The following is a 21858-nucleotide window of genomic DNA, read 5'->3' on the forward strand; positions in this document are numbered from 1 at the left end:
CCATGTTTCGGCCAATTAAACCTCTGGCCTACTTTGGGTAGGATTAAAACCGCTTTTTTTAGACAATGCTCACCTGGAACTATAGAGATTCAATGCCTTTATCCACTACGCCATGGAGCCTGAAACGCGGTGAAACAATATCTATGAAGAGGAGGATAACAGTCTGGAAATAAATGAAATCTCATGTTTGAGTACAAAAATGTTCAGTGACTATCAGGTCCGATCAGTTAGGCTCGCCGTGTTTATTTATTTGTTAGTGTGACTTATGTGTATGTAAGTATTAGGCAGCGTGACACTTTGTGTTTGAGTGTTGGTTTACCTTTTCTGTTAGCATGTGGGTAGATGTTCGCTAAGTGATGAAACTTGTAAGTGTTCCTTTCTTGTTGCTTCATTTCCCCTCTCGTCAATGCTGTGGGTTAGGGTGAGTATGTATTCTTGTGTCATGTTGGGTGCGCCTGGTTTAATCTCTGGAAGACTCTGGTCATTTCCTCGTTTGTAAGTTCACATAGGTTTATTAGATTTTGGATTTCAAGCAACTTTCCTTAGTTGAAGAATATTGAGTTAATACGTTCCTGTGAAAACTCTAACTTACTTTTAGAAGTGAAGAGGAGAGCGCACCCCAAAAAAAGTGAAGAAAGAAAGAAGGTGGCTATTCAAGCCACGCATCTTGATCTCACTGCAAACGATTAAATGCTTATTTGTCATTGAAAAACATTGATACACCAAAATTATGGAAAATGAGTGAATATAATTTGAATCAAAATTTAAATTTAGTAATTATTTTATATGGTTTTAACGCCCAGGGGAGACAATCAGTGAGGTTTTAGTCATTAACTGGACGAAAAATCTCTGAGTAAAAAAAAAAAAAAAAAAAAAAAAAACTATGATAGCTCTGGACTCGTAGTTGAATTTCATAAATAAAAATACTTATAATTATTTTTTGTGATATTTTCCAATAAATATTTTATAAAGTTTTGCTATCATTTAATTTTAACTGTGACGGGATTTACAAACATTCATTTGTATAACAATGATAGATCATGTTTAAAAACAAATGGTAAAAAGGTGCGTACATATGCGCGAGCCTTTTCTAGTCTCACACAAAAACATGCGTTCACATCTCAAGCTGTATTACTTGTCATATACATACGCGCACACAAACATAGGCGCCCACGTCCACACACGTACATATATTCACGTTCGCGTACATACACTCACATTCACGTATACACACACACACACGCTAACGTACGCACATACACGCAAGCATGGACAACGTCACTTTCCCTTTCAAAGGAAATCCACACATGCGCAAAAGACCACTGGAAACGACTATAAAAGCAAGAGACACGCTGTTACCTCACGCCACTTGCTACTATGTGGGACAAAAAGCCAACAGACAGTACGTACACTTTATACGCTTTCTCTCTCCATCACCTGGATTGACATTCTCACTCTTTCTCTCTCTATATATATACAACTTGCCCCTGAGAATACCTTCGCGTAGCTGACTGCTAACTGATGTCAACCCTCTATCCTTTTCTTTGTCTACACGCTGGACTATCATTCTCATTTCTACTATATTACTCACTTCTCTTCCCACGCGCGAACAAACGATAGTGAGATGAACACACATTTCCTTTTCTTTCTACACCACCAGTCCCGCAACAAACGATGGTTCCACCTGCGCGGACATGAACACGTGTTATATCTAAAACATTCATTCTTTCAACAGTAAATAAACGACACGTTTATCTTATCCAGCAATTGAGTTTTTGTTTCCTTCAATTCCATTCGTTTCATTATTTTTTTTTTTTTGTACCGGGATTAGGATGTATATATCCTAGTCCTCTACACATGATAAATATGCGTGCCCGCGACTCCGACATTAAAATAAAACAACATAGGATCGATTTACATCTGTGCGAACAATATATTTATTACAAACAATGGAAAAAAAAACTTAAGAGCGTGTGTGTGTGTGTGTGTGTGTGTGTGTGTGTGTGTACACGTGTGATCGGGCATAGTTCTGAAATGTTCTTTAATGTTGAGGAAATTGATTCAATTGTTCATTACAGTTCATTAATTTTTATAACGAATTTAAGTCAGAATATTTATACATGTTTACAGGCGGAAAATTGTTCTTCTGCCTGCATGTATTTTCTTTTTCTTTTTTTTTCCTGAGCGAGGCGAATTGCTTTTTTTTTTTTTTTTTAACTTGGGGTCATCACTTATCAAGCCACTCGAGGATAAGGGTTAATGAGTGTAAGATGGTAGTGAAGTAATCGTTAATGATGTAAATTGGGTAAAATTTGATTATTTATGAAGACGACTTAACAGAAACTTGTTTACATTATATTTGAATGCCACCATGTTGTATTTAGCCGGGAAGCATGCCAGCGGAACAGTGTTCCAAAGGCGGGTAGTTCTGGGAAAGAAGCTTTATTCAAGGAAACTGCTTTTACATTTAGGCACAGATAGAGAGTTGGGGAAAACCGTATATAGTGGTTTTAGCTAGTCGAGTGTTTTTTTTTTTGTAAAATTTTGTGTTCATTGTTTTTAAAGGCGATGATTGAAAACAAATTTTCTTTTTTTTTTTTTTATCTTTTATTACAAATGAACACGTTCAATGCTGCCAAGACTAAGCTTCTTTCCTTTAATAAATACAAGAAACCTTCTCAACCATTAATGGCCATGGCTAATGATACAATACTTGAAAGTACTTTGTTAAAACTCTTTGGCTTAACGTTCACGGGGAACATGAGTTGGAACAGATACATTGAGGACATTGCCAAGGCTGCTGCTAAGAAGGTGGGCTCTCTCTACCGTACTAAAAAGTTACTTACACCTGAAAGTATCCTGTACCTATACAAGGCCACCATTCGCTCATGTATGGAGTATTTTTGCGATATTTGGATTGGTGCATCTGCTACTAGTCTCTCCTTCTTGGACAGGGTTCAAAAAAGTAACCAACCTTATAAGTCTCGCACTATCAGCTAGGCTTCAACCTCTGTCCTATCCACGAAATGTTGCCTTCCTTTACCTGTTTTACAAGTATTTTAATGGTAGGTGCTCCAACAAACTACAAACCCTTGTCACTCCTCAACGTAAATACACCCGACAAACCCAACAAGCAGCAAAATCCCACCCCTGCACTATGTAAGAAAGTCTTCTGCTCTAATAGTTTCTTTCCTAGGACTGCTAGACTTTGGAATTCCCTTCCGGGTTCCTGCTTCCCGGATGATACTGATATGCAGAAGTTCAATTGTAATGCTAACATATATCTTGCTGCTCAACCCCCTACATAATATCCCTAAAAATTATGTACCAGATAGTAGCCCCCTACATCAAAGTGGTACTGTGTCTTGTTTGGGATGAAAATGCAAAAAAAAATTTTTTTTTAAGAAAGAAAAATAGTAAAATCACATTGTAAGAGACAATATTTAATTAACTGCTTAATCCAGCACCTTTTGGCAGCAATATTTTTTTTCTTTTTCCTTTTTTCCTTTCTTTTTTTCTTTTTTTTTTCTTTTTTTGTTTTTTTCCTTTCTTTGTTTTCTTTTTTCCTTTCTTTCTTGTTTGTTTTTTTCTTTTCTTTTTTTCCTTTTTTTTTTCGTTTTTTCCTTTTTTTTTTCGTTTTTCCTTTTTTTCTGTATTGTTATTTTTTTTTTTTTAATATTCCGCTGCTTGTCGAAATTATGAGTTCTTTTCTCATGCCATTACAACAATGATCATATCTTATTATTATTATCATCATAATCTTTTACAAAGAAGCTACATGTAATGAAGGCCACTTTCATATTCCTGTCCAGGGTTTTAGATTGTCTTTTTTTAAGCTAAATTTTCGCAAATTTTGTCTTTTCTGTAGCAGTTTGGCTTTCAAAAATTGTATTTGTCCTTTTACAAAACATTACGTAAGAACTAAATAAGGAAAGAACAAGCAGAAAATTATATAGACGGAGTTTGTCCTTTTTTTATCTAGTTGGAAATCATCACTTATCAAGGCCTGAAGGCTACTCGAGGATAAGGGCCAATGAATGTAAGGTGGTCGTGTAGTAATCACGTGGTATAAATTGAGTAGAATTTGTTTATTTGTGATGACTGCTTAACAGGAACTTCCATTTCTTGAAATAGATAATTTTACCAAGAATCTTCATAAGTTTTGGCTTCGGTTTCAGCTAATGCCACTCAATTCATCTATTTTTTTTTAATAAATAATTTTACCAAGATTCGGTTTTGGTTTTAGTGTAAGGAACTCAAATTATCTATAATATAAATCTCACCTGTCTGTTTAAATGTATGTATGTCTTTCTAAATCTTTTGACAGAGGCGACGAATTTTCATGTGATTGGTATCGTTTTGAAGCTCGACCCTTCGGACAACAAATATCGAAAAATTGGCTAAAAACATTAATTCCTTCACCCTCAACTGGGCACTTCTCTACAGGGAGGGGTCATTTTTTTTGTCGATATTTTCGAAAGTCATTTCCTCTTTTCTATTGATTGGCGATGGATACAACTGCAAAGACGTCAAGTTTTGGGAGGGGTTCACGTTCTTTTCTTCCTTTGAGGTGCGGGTTCGTGCCTGCCTACCTGCTACAACTTTTTTTTTTTTTTTTTTGCTCAATATGCCTCCAAACACTCCGGCAACGCCGGGCACCCAGGCTAGTATATATCTAATTATTACTATAATAATTTTTAAATACATACAGACAATAGTGTTTCATCCTTTCGGGAATCATCAGTGCAGGGTGACACAATCACTGCCGGTCGGGAGATTCGAACCCGGCTATAAAGCTGTCTCTGATCCATTAGCAAAGCACAAACCCCACAGCCAATCTTAACTGCGAGAAATATCGTTGAAATTTAAACATCTATTTTGTTAAATGTCGAGACATCCATCCATAGTGATCTAATGATTATAACATGATCTGCACGTGTGAGCTTAAGTGAGCAACTTATATTTTTTCTTTTTTGCTTCATAAGTTTCGGTTTTCGATTTTAATTTAAGCTGATGCACCTAAGTCATATGGATATATTCTTTTTTATTTTTTAAATCGCAACTTTATGATAAATAAGAATCGATAAAAAATTGATTTTATAATAATATATACGAAACCTGCAAGAATTAAAATATATTTAAGCGCCGAGCGTCCCTGCTAGCTTAGATAAATACTTTTGCAGTTTTAACAAAAGAGCTACAATAATATCAGGGCGTATCCATTTACGCTGAACATCCACAGAATACCAACATGAATATATTACATATGAAAGAGTCTGCTCGGGAATTTCCAGAGGCCTCGCTAGTAATACTATCATCGCCTTAGCATTAAACAATTTGTTTTGTCACCTCGAAAGGTGATTACCGATTTCATATTATTTTTTTCAATCTATTGTCCCTGCTCGTAATGACTATTTCGTTGTTGTTGTTGTTGTTGTGTACGGGGAGATGGCGAGGGAAACAACCTGCATGATTGTCTTAGATCAATTATGTAAACAAATGTGAAATAAATTAGTCACTGCTGGAATTCGAACTCGCAATGCGTTCATCACACATGGTTTGACATTTCTTTTGCATAATTAATCCGAAACAAATATGGCTTCCGCCCACAACCAATAAAACAAAGAGTTTTGCGAAAATCAATATTTAAAAAGGAATAAAATTTAAACAGGTTTTATGTCGTTCTTTGGGAAACACATTCATAATTTAAATATTAAATGAGAGAAAAAAAAAAGATAAATTATTGAGCAATATTCCGGATAAGATTTTGAATATTATAACCCTGCCCACATCTCAAAAACATCAATTCCATGCAAGGTAAATATATAAAACTGCCAAGATGTAGTGACCCAACGGGTCACATTATCTATTCCTACAAACGCTAAAAAGCAAATCGCTCTCATTGCTTACCTTTGTCTCTTTTCTCTCCTTGGAATTTGGTTCCCACCTCGCTTTCCAAAGCCAGAAATTTTCACAGGAAAGTGATCTCAGAATATTTTCAACCAATGAAAATTATTCCAAACCCTAAAAAGTAACACATATATGTGAACGTAGTAATCCAAAATAAAGTTAGAAACTCTTATAAAACAAACAGCCAAAATCTAGAGACAGCCTTATTCTTCAGCCCCCAGATTTGGCGAGGGAAAGAAAATCGCAAAAGGAAGGACTCAATGAATCACATACCAGCTTCATTAACTCGTGCATAGCTATATACACTAATAAGAACAAGGTAAACCAATGTACACACGTATACAATGCCAAATACCTACATACGTATAGTACTTACACACATACATATGTACACTATCATAATATTGACCTTGTGACTATTTACTGAACTTTTCTTAACCAAATACCTGCTTGCACTAAATTCCTGAAAACAAGGTTTTTATTCTCATCTCTTGTATAAAAATGTTTAAAAAAAATTTTTTTCTTCTGTTTTATTTAGCACTTACTACCTGGTGACCCTTCTACTCTCTTAATGTTTCATTTTATTTCATTTTTCTATTCACGTATGTTCTGTTTATTTTTCACTTTATTTCTTCTTTTTTTAAAACCCAATGTTTATATTCAATTTATTTTAACTGTTCTTGGTCATACCTAGCACAATTTTGTGTGTGACGCTTACATCCGAGTTAATGTCGTTTAATTGTTATGGACTTCTATTTTTTGTAATAAATAATTTTACCAAGAATTCTTAAGTTTTGGTCTCGGTTTTGATTATAACTGATGGCACTCAAGTCATTTATTTTGTTATAAATAATTTTACCAAGAATTCTTCATGAGTTTTGGTTTCAGTTTCGATTATAGCTGATGGCACTAAATATTAAAACAATAAAAACAATAGTACTTATATGCTTATTTTGGAAATCCATTTCTTAACATGTGGAGGAGAGGGTGTTTTTCTAATTAGTCTGTAATTACACCTAACAATTTAATAAAGAATACAAAACAAGTGATTTGTACGACAAGCATTGAAGACGGACAACTGAAGTTTTTTTCTGTATGTATTTGACTGGAAAATCTGATCAATGCAAAGCGAAGAATTCAACAGAATCACAAAGAAATACAAATTATATAAAGAACTCTATCGTTGATAACATGCAGTTCTTACTTTTATTAAAATTAAATTGATGTTGAACATATACGTTTACTTAATTACATCGCCATCATAAACAAAGTGAAAGACATTACATTAAATTATTACATTTTCTTGCGGATACTCTTTAAGAAGTACATGGTAGAAAGAGTTTACGTTTGAATATAACATTCTATAACATGTATTGATTAGGCATGCAATATTCCAGATTTGTATCTTTTAATAGTTTTTGTGATATGTGATTTTGAAATTAACATATGTTTATGACATTTGGTACTTTATTTCCGCTACCAAAATTTAGCATATCAGCATTTTTATCGACTTATAATGAAGTAAGTTGCAGACGGAATTGTTTAAAAAAATAGGCATAATAATCATTATGTATAGAATTATATTGAATGTTCATATTTACTGTCATTTAATTCAGTTTTATTTGATTATACTTTAAAAATTGCCAGTCAGTGCAATTTTGCTATTATAAATATTGCAATGTTTACGTTTCACACTTTAAAAATGAAGGCCGAAATTGAATTAGAAATAATTGTACTTTTACTTCCTATTTTCTTCTTATACTATGAGTGATGAAAGCATCTTTTGTGACATTTTTTTTTCAGTTGATTTCAAAAGTTACCATGTAATTTACACTTGTTTGTGCTTCTTCACCTTCAGCGAGGTAGTATATTTTGTTGATTTTGCTTCTTCACCTTCAGCGAGGTAGTATATTTTCCTGATTTTGCTTCTTCACCTTCAGCGAGGTAGTATATTTTCCTGATTTTGCTTCTTCACCTTCAGCGAGGTAGTATATTTTCCTGATTTTGCTTCTTCACCTTCAGCGAGGTAGTATATCCTGCTGATTTTGCTTCTTTATCATCAGTGGAACGAAGATGTAGAATCTAATTCTAAATATGTTTTTTATGCCAATCTTTTAAAATTAATATTTGAATCTAGAAAAGTAGACAAGTTTTTATCATTTAGATAAAAATCTTGTTTCAATTGATAACCTTAATTGATCAACAATGGTAAAACGGATTCCACTAAAGTCAGAAATACTAGAATTAGATTGAACAACTTTTTTGCAGAAATAACCTCAGCACTAAATCTTTAGGTATTATCATTAATATGGTTGGTGTTCTGTGACTTGCTTCTTTGCTGATTTCTTCAAATGGACTCCGGAACTGGATATATTTTCAAACAAGCCCCCATTGGTACGTTGTTAAGGTAAAAATCTTCTGAAGAGCCCACATTACAAGAAATTTTTGCTGTTCTTAAGTTATTTTCAGCATATAATATGTTGAATTCCACCATGTGGTCACATCTTGGATGGGTTTGTTTTTCCTAATAAAGCTGATCCTGCTTTTCAGTTAATTTTCTAATTGCTAACAGAAAGCGATTAAAATAAGCAACTGTATTTTTGTTAGGCTATGAAGACAACCATTACACCTAAGTTACAATGTATGATAATTATTCTAGATCACATTATTTGACACCAGCAACCATATTTGTTCCTGAATCCCACAAGACTAAGAAAACTTTATTGAAGATTGTATACTCATCCAGAACATTGTGCAATTTTTCACTTATTCGTGCACCTGTGTGTGCACCAGGGAATGGAACAACTGTAAACACAAAGTCACTTGAAAGCCAATGACCTGTCAAACTCTCCGTTCTAGCTGCCCAAATGTCTGTAGTTCATGAAATGCTGCTAATTTCAGCAAGAGACAGTTGAATTTTTGTTTTACTTTTGTAAATATATGGAAAATTATTTTGTAGTGAAGTACATTTTGATTGAATGTTGTAATTTGAACAAAGTTTTGCAATTAACCTATTAAATCTAATGTCAGATATTACAGAATATGGGTGAATATTAACAGCAATCATTTTTCTTATCAAATAATGGATCTCTTGTGACCTGAGATCATTAATATCCCAAACTTTCTTTTTGGCCAATATTGATTCTATAGTAGTTTGGTGTTTCGCTAGAGGCTTGTAGATGCTGCCACTTGTTCCTGGAATGTTTGTTCCTGAATATTCATTGTGCTTCTCTTTTCGTATCTGCAACTTTTGCTTCTTTTGAATAAATCTTTCTAAGATGGTTTAACATATTAGTTGTTGCAAAAGTTTTTGTTGATTTGTCCCCCTTTGATGTGATGGTTTGACATAACTTGCAAGCAGCTGTATTCTTATTCTTGGGATTGATATCAAAATACTTTCAGCAGAAACTGTTTGCTATAATGGTTGAAGGTTGTTGTTAATATTTAGTTATTTTGTACGTAATTAAATTACTTATGTCTGATATTTAATTATGTATATTTTATTGAGATAAATACTAATCTAAACCAGAAAAATAAAAATATATATGCAATGGTAGGAAGAGTCCAAAAATTAGGAAAAAGAGTATGACTGATGAAGAATGTTTTTTTTTTAGTTCGCACATCGTCACAATTTACTGTACAATTTCTCAACATGAAAACTGAAAGATGAAGTAATAATTTTCTTTTACAATCAAAATTTAAAATAAAAAACAAACAAACAATTCAATAAGAAAAGAAAGGAGAGAAATTGTTCATATGCTTACATCTATTTGTCTCAAATTCTCAGATTCAGTGCAATTATAAAAGTCTACATATTAACAGCATGTCATGCCTGTTATTTGATATGTTATCAACAAGGCATGTCAAACACGCGACCTGCATGCGGCCCATTGTAGAAACGTTTGCGGCCCGCACAAATGATCTTCATTTCTCCCACAACTCATTGGCAGCGGTTTTGTATGTTTCAACATCGTAGAAGTGGGATGAAATAATTTTCAGTCAAACGAAATCTTATAAAAACTAACAACATTACTAAACTAAATAATAATTTAGTCTAAATGTGTTTTTTGTCTGGGTACACCTAACTGCTAGAATTAATGAAAAGTTCCTTATTCTTATGTGTAGTTTTTACATTTTAAAATGATATCGTTCTCTAAAACTAGCCTGTGTGCCCGGTGTTATTGCCCAAGTGTTCGGAGGTGTATGTTAAGCAAAAAGAAAAAAAACAAACCCGTACCGCGAAGGAGGAAAAGAAAGTGAAAAAAAAATGTGATGCGTTAGTTGTTGCGCCCATCGCCAAACCGGAAGTGACATAGGTTTAAATTAAGGCTAGACAATCGAAAAGAGGCAATGACTTTTGAAAATATCGTCGAAAAAAGCGACCCCTCCCTGTAGAAAAGTGCCCAGTTGAGGATGAAAGAAGTAATGTTTTTGGCCAGTTTTTTTATATTTGTCGTCCGAAGGGTCGCGCTTCAAAACGATACTGATCTCATGAAAATCCGTCGCCTCTGTCGAAAGTTTTAGGCAGACATACAAACATACATATACACACACTAACAGACAGGTGAGATTTATATAATAGATCGATGAAAGTTAAACAGTCATATTGAATTTTGATGATTATCTCCTTTTAAAAATGCAGTAAAACTATTTTTTGAATCTGTCTCTATAAAGATAATGACTTTATTTTAAAATTTATAAAAAATGAATTTAATTATATTTTTTTTTGTAAATTAAGCATGGAGCCACTTATTGGTCATTAATGTTTGTCACATAAGTTTTTTTTTTTTTATTCATTTAGATTTTTAAAGTCTGAACTTGAAACGTTTAAAAAATTTTTTTTAACAGCCTTCATTCAAAAAATGAAAGTATATTGTTCGTCGAAACAATGAAAGTATATTGTTCGTTGAAACTTTTTATTATTAAAACTTTCATCTTACATTTTTATAAATAGTAATGAACCGCTGGTCAAAAAATATTAATTTCTCTTTCGATCTGAGCTGGTCATGTTCAACTTTTGTGACCCTCATGACAATACAAATCGACTACTTTGGCCCTAAGGAGACTTTGAGTTTGACATGTCTGGTGTAGATGATGCATGTCTCTTGGATAAATTTTCACTGGCAAGCAAAAGAGAGTGTAGCTTGTCTTCATTTACAATATAATTTAATCAATATTAGTATCATTTATGACAACAAAATTACTGATAAATCAGCATTAGAAAACTTATTAATCGGTAATCAGCCGATTCATAGGTAATCGATACATCCTTAGTCCAAATTATTAATCCACATCTAAAAAACTCCAAAATCTTATATTAAGTCAATGCCAAAGTTTTTGATAATTTAAAATTACATTTTGAGAATGAAAAACTGTTTTTGAAAATCTTTATTCATAACAATAACTACATTTGGTCTCTGTAACTTGATTCCGTTTGTCAACAAGCTTATAAATGCCTCATGTGTAAATTTTTTAGTTTATATGAAATATGAATTTAGCTCAGGTTCAACCTTCTCTCATGATGTTAACCTAAGGTGATCTAAATTGTTTTGTAGTCTTTAAAATACGTGATAATCCAAAGGAGCTAGTTCAAGAGAATATGCAAGATGGGGCAAGATTTCCCAACCAAATTCTTCTAGGAGATCGTTAGTCAGCAGTGTTGTGTGAGGATGAGCATTATCATGATGGAAGATGACTTCAAATCTGTTAACTAAAGAAGGTCGTTTTCGGGTTAACTTGGGTGAGAATATTGCAGAAAAATATGAATGATGCCTTAATAATCTGCAAGAAAAAGTTATAAATTAATCATGGTGATATATTTAAGTAATAAAAATATGTATAAAATAAATTACAACGGTTTAAAATGTCAATTCTAGAAATCGACAAAACCGTTTGCACTTGATACTGAGTAGCATCTCTTTTTTTTTCATAAAATTTCACAAATATTTTTCTTAATACTATAAATCCATAGAAGCTAGGTAAAGATGGAATGTGACATATCCAGGAGTGTGTATGAACATCGTTCAAGAGGGTATGTATGAACAAAAAAAATTTTTTTAAATCAAGAATCTGTCCAGATTTAATCTTCCTCTGAGGTCACCAGATCTAAACCTTTCTTTAAGACTTACATTACACGTACATCATATCATTTCATTCACTGTGGCACATAAAAGAACTTATGAAAACACAATTTAGAAAAAGCTGTAAGTGAAAAGTGACAGTCTTCTGGAGGTTACAGGTTCAATTCTCAGTCCGGGCGATAGTAAACATACAATTATGAATTACTTGGCTGATGGAATGAGAGCGAGCGGATCCCAGTGGATTAAATAATGGGTTCCAAGCCTGTCCTTGTTTTATCGTTATTTCCATGGCAGATGCTCGTCTGAACTCCAATCTCTGGTCCCCCCTCGCCAATCTTTCACGAAAAACACCCGTCTAGCTGAATCCACTGTGAAAAATTTCCCCCACTCTATATCTGTGCCTAAATCAAAACGCGGATTCCATGAACAAAGCTTCTTTCTTAGAGCTGCACGCCTGTGGAACTCTGTTCCGTCTGCTTGCTTCCCACCGGACTACAACTTGGATGTCTTCAAGTCCAATGTTAACAAATTCCTAATGAACCGCCCCCTTAAGTAAACACTTCAGCAAATCTCCACACTAACGTCATTTACTTGCAATAACACTTATCCCTGAGTGGCTTCCGGGCCTTGATAAGTGGTGATCACTGTGTAAAAAAAAAAAAAAAAAAAATTTTGAAATTCCATACATATTCCAGAGTTCGACAAGGCACACTTGAAGAATTCGGAAGTTACATTGGCCAAAATTTTCAAGAAATCAAAAACCTGTTTATTCATTTTTTTATCTTTCTCTTCACTGGCAAACCAGTAATCTAATGTTCTTAATCCTCAAGATGGACAATACTAAGAATACAATGTCGTTTTTTTTCTTTTTTTTTTTTTAACATAGGCGTCACCACTTAGCACTTATATCCATTACGCCACAGTTCTTTGGCTGATGGAATGAGAGCAAGCTGGCCTCGTGGATTAAATAAAGGATTCCATTCAAAATTTTGTACAGATTTCTGAGTTTTCAAAACATTCCTTTCCTGAAGAAATCGGAAGTTACATAAGCCGAAATATCGTGATAATAACATCCAAGATAAAAAGAGTAAACCGAAGAATTCAAATACAAAGTAAGAAGATCGCACAAACAAAAAAAAAAAGTTATAGAAAATATAAAAGCAAGAATATAACAGATTTGGTAAAAAAAACAATATTATTACATTTTCAAAACGGATGGAGAAAATATAGAAGGGATGAAGATGTAAGCTAGAAGAATGGAGAAAATATGATCTGACATTTATTTCCGGTTCAAGTCTCGAGGGTTTCCAACTAAGTTGACCTGACATTATAATTTATGGAGAGTAGAAAGCGGATCTTCGGCTTAGCTTCAGCAATTGCATAACTGTCGTTTCTTTTATTTTGTCGTTTAGTCCTCACATACCATGAGCGATGTTTCTGACAAAGGGGGAAGACTTGCTACTTTTTATGTCAGAATCTATTTCACCTCACACTTATCGTTGGCAAGTTTTTGACCTTGAAATAGCATTTATTTATTTTGCAACTGCTTTTTCTTTCTTTTTTTGTTTTTTTAAACAAAGGAGTCACCATTTATCAAGGCCCAGATGTCACTCGAGGATAAGGATTAATGGGTGTACGGTAGTCAATAGGACAATATTGTAGTGATCACTTAGTAACGAAAATTTAATAAATTGAATTACTTACGGCTCATCAAAAACTTGTTTACATTGAAGACGACAGCTGGAAAGCAGACAAATAGTAGAGTTCCACGGGTGTGCAGTTCTAAGAAAGAAACTTTGTTCATGGAATCTACGTTTAGGTTTAGGCACATATAAAGAGTGAGGGAAATTATTGATAGTGTTTTTTTGTGAAAGTTTGGCGAGTTGGGGGGGGTCTATATTTTGGAGTTCAGACGAGCACTTGCCATGAAGTGACCTCATGCCTTATCTTAAGCGATTTCATAAAAAATCACACTGAATAAAAGAAAAGACAAACAGCGCATTTAATTTGATTTTATGAAAAGAAAAAAAAAATGTTTATTATCCTAAGAAGATTTGTTCAAGTATTCTTTCTTCTTTTTCTTGATAGATTTTGGCCTCGGTGAGGGTTTCAAGATGCTGGATATATTTGTTGGGGAAGAGGTGACATCTTTGAGACGTTCATCGGCTGTTTTTTTGGATAACGCTTCTCTGGCTCGCCTCTCGGTTCTGTCAAGAAGTTTCCGTTTCCTTCTCTCTATTTCTTTCTCATCTGGATCCTGCGAGCAAAAAAAATAATAATAAAAATAAATAAATAAATATTCTGCTATTAAGATATGGACAAAAATGTAATAGGTGATTGAGGAGAGGAAATAACATAGAAAGCATCAAGATCATCATCAGACATGTGGTGGACGGCTCTTAGAAAACTGACTTCCAGACAAACGTCTCTCAAGTCCATTTTTATCACTTTCTCCAACCCCCTTTGAACTGGACATACTTACTTGGTGCAGCTGGGGATTTTTTTTTTTTTTTTACCTCAGCACCAAAATTAAGAGTCTAAGCCATTTCTGAAATTACCTTTTCCCTGTTGATAATGGTAGATTGCTGGTTCTGTGTAGTTCAAGGCGGTTTATCATTCCAGGCTTTGCCTTCTCTCAGTACCTCCAACATGCGACACAGTTTTAACCCCCCCCCCCATTGTACGTACCACGATGTAACTGTAATTTAATTTAATATTATCATCCTAACATTTTTTACTATTTAAAAGAAGAAGCTTCAAATAAACTGCTAATAATTTTAAGATTTTTTTACAGCATACAAAAATAATGAAAATGCGAGACAAAAATCGTGTTTACATTATCGATGCTTTAAAACAACGTTCCTATGTAGTGACGTTTTTTAAGCCGTTGACATACCCATGTTTAAAAAATCTAGCAAAAAATCGAATAATAATCATATTTTCCTGAAATTTTCGATATTTATTCATTATTAAATAAACTTACATATTAAAAGTAAGTGTCGTTAAATATATTAGAGGAAATTTTTTTTCTTTTAGGTGTTCTACCCCCCCCCCATAATTTATGTTAGGAAAACTAAAAAAAAAATAAACGTAGGTCGATAAAAATTTCATTTTCATTTTTTTAAAGTTGAAAAGATCAAATAATTAAAAAATTTTATATATATATAAAATCCCGTTATTTTTTCTCTTACCTTAAAGTTGTAAATAAAATTGGACATAAAATCAATATTATGTTAAAAAAAATAAAATAAACAATTTTTTTGGATTTCTTTTTCTCGGTACTATAATTATTTGAATTACAACAAAAAAAAAACAATTTTAAAAAATAATTATTTCTAAAAACCTTTAAATAATATTAAATCCAAATATTATGCGATATGAAGTTTAAACAGCTTTTTTTATATAACAGGTTTCCAGTAATAAAAAAAATAAATTCATATAATAGAATATATGACTCTTGAGATATTAAAAATTGCAAAAGCAAAATCGACTAAAAAATAAATTCATCTTGATTTGATTATATAAAATGACAGAGGGTGATATTCAAATTTTGCGCTGTTTTCTTTAGGTACATGTATCAACAGAACAGGTTAAAATTAATTTTGTCGTCTGTATAGTTCGTTATTAAAAATCTATTTGTTTTATAAAAGCTAAGTCTTATATTGTTTTTGTTGCATTTTTTATTGTACATTTTATTCATTCATAATGTTCCATAGGAATTAACCTAAACACACGAAATGATAACGTCACTACTTATTGCGTATAATAATGACGTTCTACACAACGGATTGGAGGTCCTTAGCCTTCTCTCTTCGAGGAGAGGTCTGTTTTGTGCTAATCGCCGTAGGCGCCTCTACTGGTTGGTTGTTTTTGTTTTATGGCATATCAACCCTTTTGGGCTATTTAATGCCAAATCCAGTGATTTTGAAGAACAATTTTTTAATAGAGGATATTTGTTTTTTAAGTCGGTTTCTATTTAACCCATAGTTGGGACCCTAACAGGTACTACCACTCCGGATCAGAGTGGACCTGGGAGCAATGGTAATTAAAGGGTGGCTCCACACTCCCCAAACCCCACAAGCTGGGGCCTCACCACTGGATATAGTTTAAGGTCATATCCAGGACCACCTCTACCGGGGAATAAAGACAAGGGCACAGGCTTTTCAATCCCACTTTTTGACTCTTGTGTCTAATCTTCTCACTGTGGAAAGGAGATAAATCCACTTTTCCTGCTACCTCAACTGTTCTACGCTTACTGATCCAAGAACTCTCATCGATTCTTTTAGTATGGCCATACCTTTTGATATACTGTCGACGTTTAATCTTTCTCTGAGGTCATCTAAACTAAATCTGTCTTTCATACTCATCGTATTTTCCCATGCAAAGCATAAAAAATAAAACACTCTTGAAAACACAATGAAGAAAAAAAAAAAAAATGAGCTGCAAGGACCTGTGGCACAAAAGATATAAGTGTAAAGTAATAATCAGGTCTAAATGACAGTCTTGTAGAGGCTGAAGGTTCAATCCTTAGTGTGGGCGATACTAAGAATACAATTATGAATTATCAAAAACTTCTAACAAGACATGGCTGACAGAACGAGAGCAAATTATCCTCATGTATTACAAAAAAAAAAAAATTCCATTAAAAATTCCATCCAGATTCCCGAGTTCAAAAAGATGCATTTTAAGATTGATAAAAAATATTATGAAACCAATGAATATAATTGATGAAACAGATATTATAGAACCAAAGAGATATTATATTACCAAAGAGAAAAGTGTCATTTATGTTACAGAATTTTTGGATGAGGATTGATAATTTAGATTCTCATCGTGAATGCAAAAACAAGTTGCAGAACGGATAAAAGTGTTAAGTAATAAACAGGTCTAAGCAACAGTCTCCTTGAGGTTGAAGGTTCAATCCTCAGTATGTGCGATACTACGAACAGAATTACGAATTAAGACTTCTAACCAGTCAAGGCTGATGGAATGAGATCAATCTACACCCATGGATTAAATAAAGAGTTCTGTGCAGATTCTTGAAGAAGCCAATTCCTAAAAGCCGCCCAACATATGCCAGCATGTAAAACAGAAGTTAAACCGATGATGGCGAGGGTGCTTGGGTTAGTAGATGTAGACCAGTTGAAGTAGAAGGTTAAGTTGGGAGGAAGTGATTGGGTAGGATTTGAGAGACAGAGGAAAAATAAAGACCTGGCCAGAAATAGGTGAGTTTGGAAGTCAATTTCTAAAAGCCTAAATCTAATATATAAAAGGTTATATGTCTGTCTGTCTTCAAATTTTCAAACTATGTCTTCCGAAACTCAAAGTCGCAGAGAGGCGCTAGGAGCCTCAAATGATTGGATTTTTTATGGACTGTTCTTTTATTGGTCTTTAGCCAGTTAAAATTGTTTTTAAGGAGTCAAAAATGAGTTAAAATTGAAAAAATCGTTATACATATTGTATGTTTATCTTAGTTTATTTTTAATCAGTTCATATGCGTGTCACGTTGGTACAGTGGTAACGTCACCAGCTTTGAATGCTATAGTTTTGTTTTCGGTTTCAATTCTAGCTGATGGCACCCAAATACTTTTTTTCTTTACTTTTGAAATCACGACTATAATAATATATACGAAATCTGGACAAATTAAAATATCATATTTAAGCATATTTTACGATCGGACAAGGCTTGTTTTAAGACTTTAAAAAGGCTTGTTAAAGACTTTAAACCAATAATTTTAACGGTACCGTAAGCTGGGGTAACCCTGGCCACCCGGGGTGACTTTGAGCCTTTAAGAAAACTAAAAGTAATATTATATAAATAGTATATGGTTTCTGCATTCCAAGCATAATTTCATGGTCCTATTACGATTTCATAATTTTACAGACACATTGTGGTATAGCAGTAAATATTTACCGTGGAGTTATTTACACATTATTATTTTTTTAATTTTTATTTATTTTAACGGCTCAAAGTCGGTCCGAGTAGCCAGAGTCACCCCCAGCTTACGGTAACAGCAACAACGATTTTCCTTAAAAAAAAAGTTACCAACCTTCCAAAGAAACTAAATAAAAGAATTTAAGGAATTAACCAAAATATGTTCCGCTTGTGCTCCTCCTCTTTTTGACACCTGTTGCTTTCTTTTTTTTCTTCATTTCTGTTGCCATTGCGGAAATAACTATTTGTAACGATGAAGAACAAGCTTTGTGTGCTATGAATATGGTTCAAAGACTTTCTTCTTTCAATTAAAGAGAGATTTTCTTGTATCTGCCATTTTGAAACAAGCAACAAAATGCTGGTGGCTCTCTGACTTTTCGTATTCAATACGTGAAATTCAATGAAATCCTTTTACACTTTAGATTATTAGCAGATGAAATGTTTTCTGAAATTCTAAAGCTTCAACGCAAGCGCAGAATGACTGATTTGAACAGAAATGAGGTCAGTCTGAAGAGGGAGTTTATATTTGAACATTGAATTTCAACATGAAAGATTTCTAGATTTTAAATATTTATTCAACACTAGTTCATGTAATGGTTAAGTTTTAGTTTAATCAAAAGACAGTGTAAGTCTAACTGGTGGCTTGGTATATGGAGTTGGCTTCTAACATCAAAGGATTTTAGAAATTTTTAAGGTGCTTCTTTTGTAGTCGGTAAATGGAGTTTTCAGATAGAAAACAAGTTTCTACTGATTTTTTTTTGTCAATTCTAATAAACTACAATATTATCTTCACAATTATGTGGTTGAAATTACCCGATTATTACTGAATTATTAAAAAAAAACTTTTATTGTGTTAGAAGGTGAAAAATTACGGCCATCTTGTTTTTATAATAAAAACAAGATCGCCGTAATTTTTCACCTACTAACAATAATTCAGTAATATTCGGGTAATTTTAACTACATAAGTTGGAAGATAATATTGTAGAAACGAAAACATAAACAAGGGAAATAACTCTTAATGTGACATGCAGAACAAATAAAATAAACATAACATAAATACAGTGTTTCTGTGTTTGTTTTTCATTTAAGATTTTTTCATAATTGTTTAATATAAAAATAATTGTTCGCCTAAAAATTAAATAACGTAAAAATAACATATATACAAGTATTTTTGCAACTGTTGAAACTGTTCCTGAGTGTTTCAAGAATTATCGGGAGGAAATTACCTCCCTTTTGAATTCTCCTGTGTCTTATATGAGGAACTACGATCGTTTTCTTCAAATTCTATTTCCTTTAATAAATAATTATCGATTTCGTAATTTTTGGATATAATCATCTTAAAAATACGAGGAATACGTAGATATCATTGTTTTCATCTGAAATTCAGTTTTACAATTTCCGAAATTTCGTCCCAATAGTGTAGAAGCGCCATTTTTTTTACTATTTAAACATTTAGTCTGTAACTAGCACGCCGCCCAGCGTTGCCCGCTCATAAAATATGCTTAAATATATTTTAATTCATGCGGATTTTGTATTTATTATTATAGAGCCAATTCCCGATTGATTATTATATTCTACCTAATATATAATAGTGATTTCAAAAGTTTTAAAAAGAAATATGACTTGGTACCATCAGCTAGAATCAAAACCACAATATTTAATTGTCAGACAAGTACTGCATTTACATATTTATGTATTAATTACAACATTGAATCTGTCAATTATTTACTGTAAAATCGTGCAGCCATATTATCTCGATTAAAATGTGTATATATATATATATATATATATATATATATATAACAGGCTCCTTCAGTCTTTGACAGACTATGGATACCCACTGTAGGGGTACCTGCACGTGAAATTGATATGGCAGGAGGTGCGCAATCTCGAACTACACCTTTCCTGAGTCAACATTGTTTAATAGCGGTGGCATGTTAAGTGTTGTACGGCACAATCACCTTGACACACCGTTTTTTTGTTTTTTTTACACGGTGGTCACCACTTATCAAGGCCCGGAAGCCACTCAGGGATAAGGGTTATTGTAAGTACAGTACGTTAGTGTGGAGATTTGAAAGTGTTTACTTAAGGGGGAGGTTCATTAGGAATTTGTTAACGTTAGACTTGAAGACATCCAAGTTGTAGTCAGGTGGGAAGCAGGCAGACGGAACAGAGTTCCACAGAGCAGTTCTAAGAAAGAAGCTTTGTTCATGGAATCCACGTTTTGATTTAGACACAGATAAAGAGTGGGGGAAATTTTTCACAGTGGATTCAGCTAGACGGGTGTTTTTCGTAAAAGATTGGCGAGAGAGGGGGACCAGAGATTGGAGTTCTCACCAGATCACCAAAGTTAAGCAATGTTGAGCCTGGCCAGTACCAGATGGGTGACCATTTGGGAAGGCTAGTCGCTGTATGTACCTTCTGGGAAGGTTGGGCGTTGGGCCAGCACCCTCACCCTGTAAAAAGAACTCCTCGCTACGAAAACATCTAGAACAGACAATTTGCATATATACTAGCAAGGACGTTCTCAGGACTTGTTCTTGTGGGGGAGGAGTCCTTAGAGCCCACAGAGTACATAAAATAAAAGTGTATGAGAAAAAGATAGTGTAGACACTGTAATATGTGTGTGTGTGTGTGTGTGTGTGAGACCTTGTCTGTCTGTGCGTGTAATGGTCTCTACCAAACTACTTTGTCAAATTTTGGTCTACAGATTGAAGCTTGATATATAGAGAATTTGAATGTATGGAACAATTCTTAAGGGTTAAAATTGAAAAATTTGAACTTAGCAGGCCTAAATCAACCTAACGTGCATATTCTATGCAGGCGCAAATATACTTCTATATGTTTAACTATGTTAATTTTTAAAGTTTTGATATGCATATGGACTTAGCTCAGATGGTAACAAATAATGATGGAGAGCTATATGTTTTGGTTTCGATTCTAGCTGATAACACCCAAGTCATATATTTTTTTTAATTTCTGAAATCACTACTTATTAATGGGTACATATGATGATTTAGTTAATGCAGATTTCATATTTATTATTATAGAACAAATTCTTTATTATTATATTGTATCCAATATATAGTAGGGATTATCTGATATGGCCCGGTCATAAAATATGCTTAATTTCCACTCCTTAGCAGCTATTTTTTACTGATTGGTCCAAATCTCCCATATATATATATATATATATATATATATATATATATAATAGCATTTCGGTCCGGCATTGCTCGGGTGTTTGGAGGTGTATGCTGAGCAAAAAAAAACAAAAAAAAAACAAACAAACAAAAAACGGTCAATTTTTTAAAACTTTGACCCCTATTATGACCCCATAACATTTGTTTTGGGCTCAAATCAAGTTATTAAGTTAGATCCATGTCCAAGGAACCTATATCTAAAATTTCAAGTGTTTAGACCAAAAATTGTCGGAGGAGTTTGGTAGAATTCTCAAAAGTCAAATCGTTGAATTTTTACCCCTTAATCACCAAATTTCTGGCCGAAATCCGGTCACATCGAATTTCCCAAATCTCAGTACCCTGTATATCAAATTTTGAGTCTGTAAACTTAAAATTGACAGAGTTATTGCATATGGAAATGTACACAGACACACACAGACACTTTCACTTTTATAGGTATATAGATATATATCTTCTCTCTATATAAAAGCGAAAATGTGTGTATGTATGTTTGTATGTCTCGCAAAAGCTTTCGACACGGGTCATGGATTTTCACAAGATTGGAATCATTTTAAAGCTCGATCATTCGCCCGACAAACATTGAAAAATTGGCCCAAAACATAAAATCATCAGTTTTCTACATGGAGGGGTCAGCAAAAAACCGTCCTCTCATGACAAGTTCGCTTCTATGCATGCGCAAATGACGTCGGAACATGATTTAGTTTAAATATTAAAAAAACCGACCTAATTT

The 21858-nt window shown here is 33.4% G+C and overlaps 1 protein-coding gene across 1 annotated transcript in view; it reads right to left on the bottom strand.

Moving 5' to 3' along the window:
* Positions 1-13991: 13991 nt before the first annotated feature.
* The window catches only part of LOC145249496 (putative ATP-dependent RNA helicase DDX49), a 619310-nt gene continuing 611443 nt past the window's right edge, over positions 13992-21858 (bottom strand). The window contains exon 12 of the mRNA XM_080111104.1: positions 13992-14247. Within this exon, the coding sequence (XP_079967230.1) occupies positions 14035-14247 (213 nt within the window). The 3' untranslated portion in view covers positions 13992-14034. The remainder of the gene's footprint in view (positions 14248-21858) is intronic.

Source organism: Euprymna scolopes, chromosome 28, assembly GCF_053919585.1.
Source record: "Euprymna scolopes isolate OS-2025 chromosome 28, ASM5391958v1, whole genome shotgun sequence".
Classification (NCBI taxonomy): Eukaryota; Metazoa; Mollusca; class Cephalopoda; order Sepiida; family Sepiolidae; genus Euprymna; species Euprymna scolopes.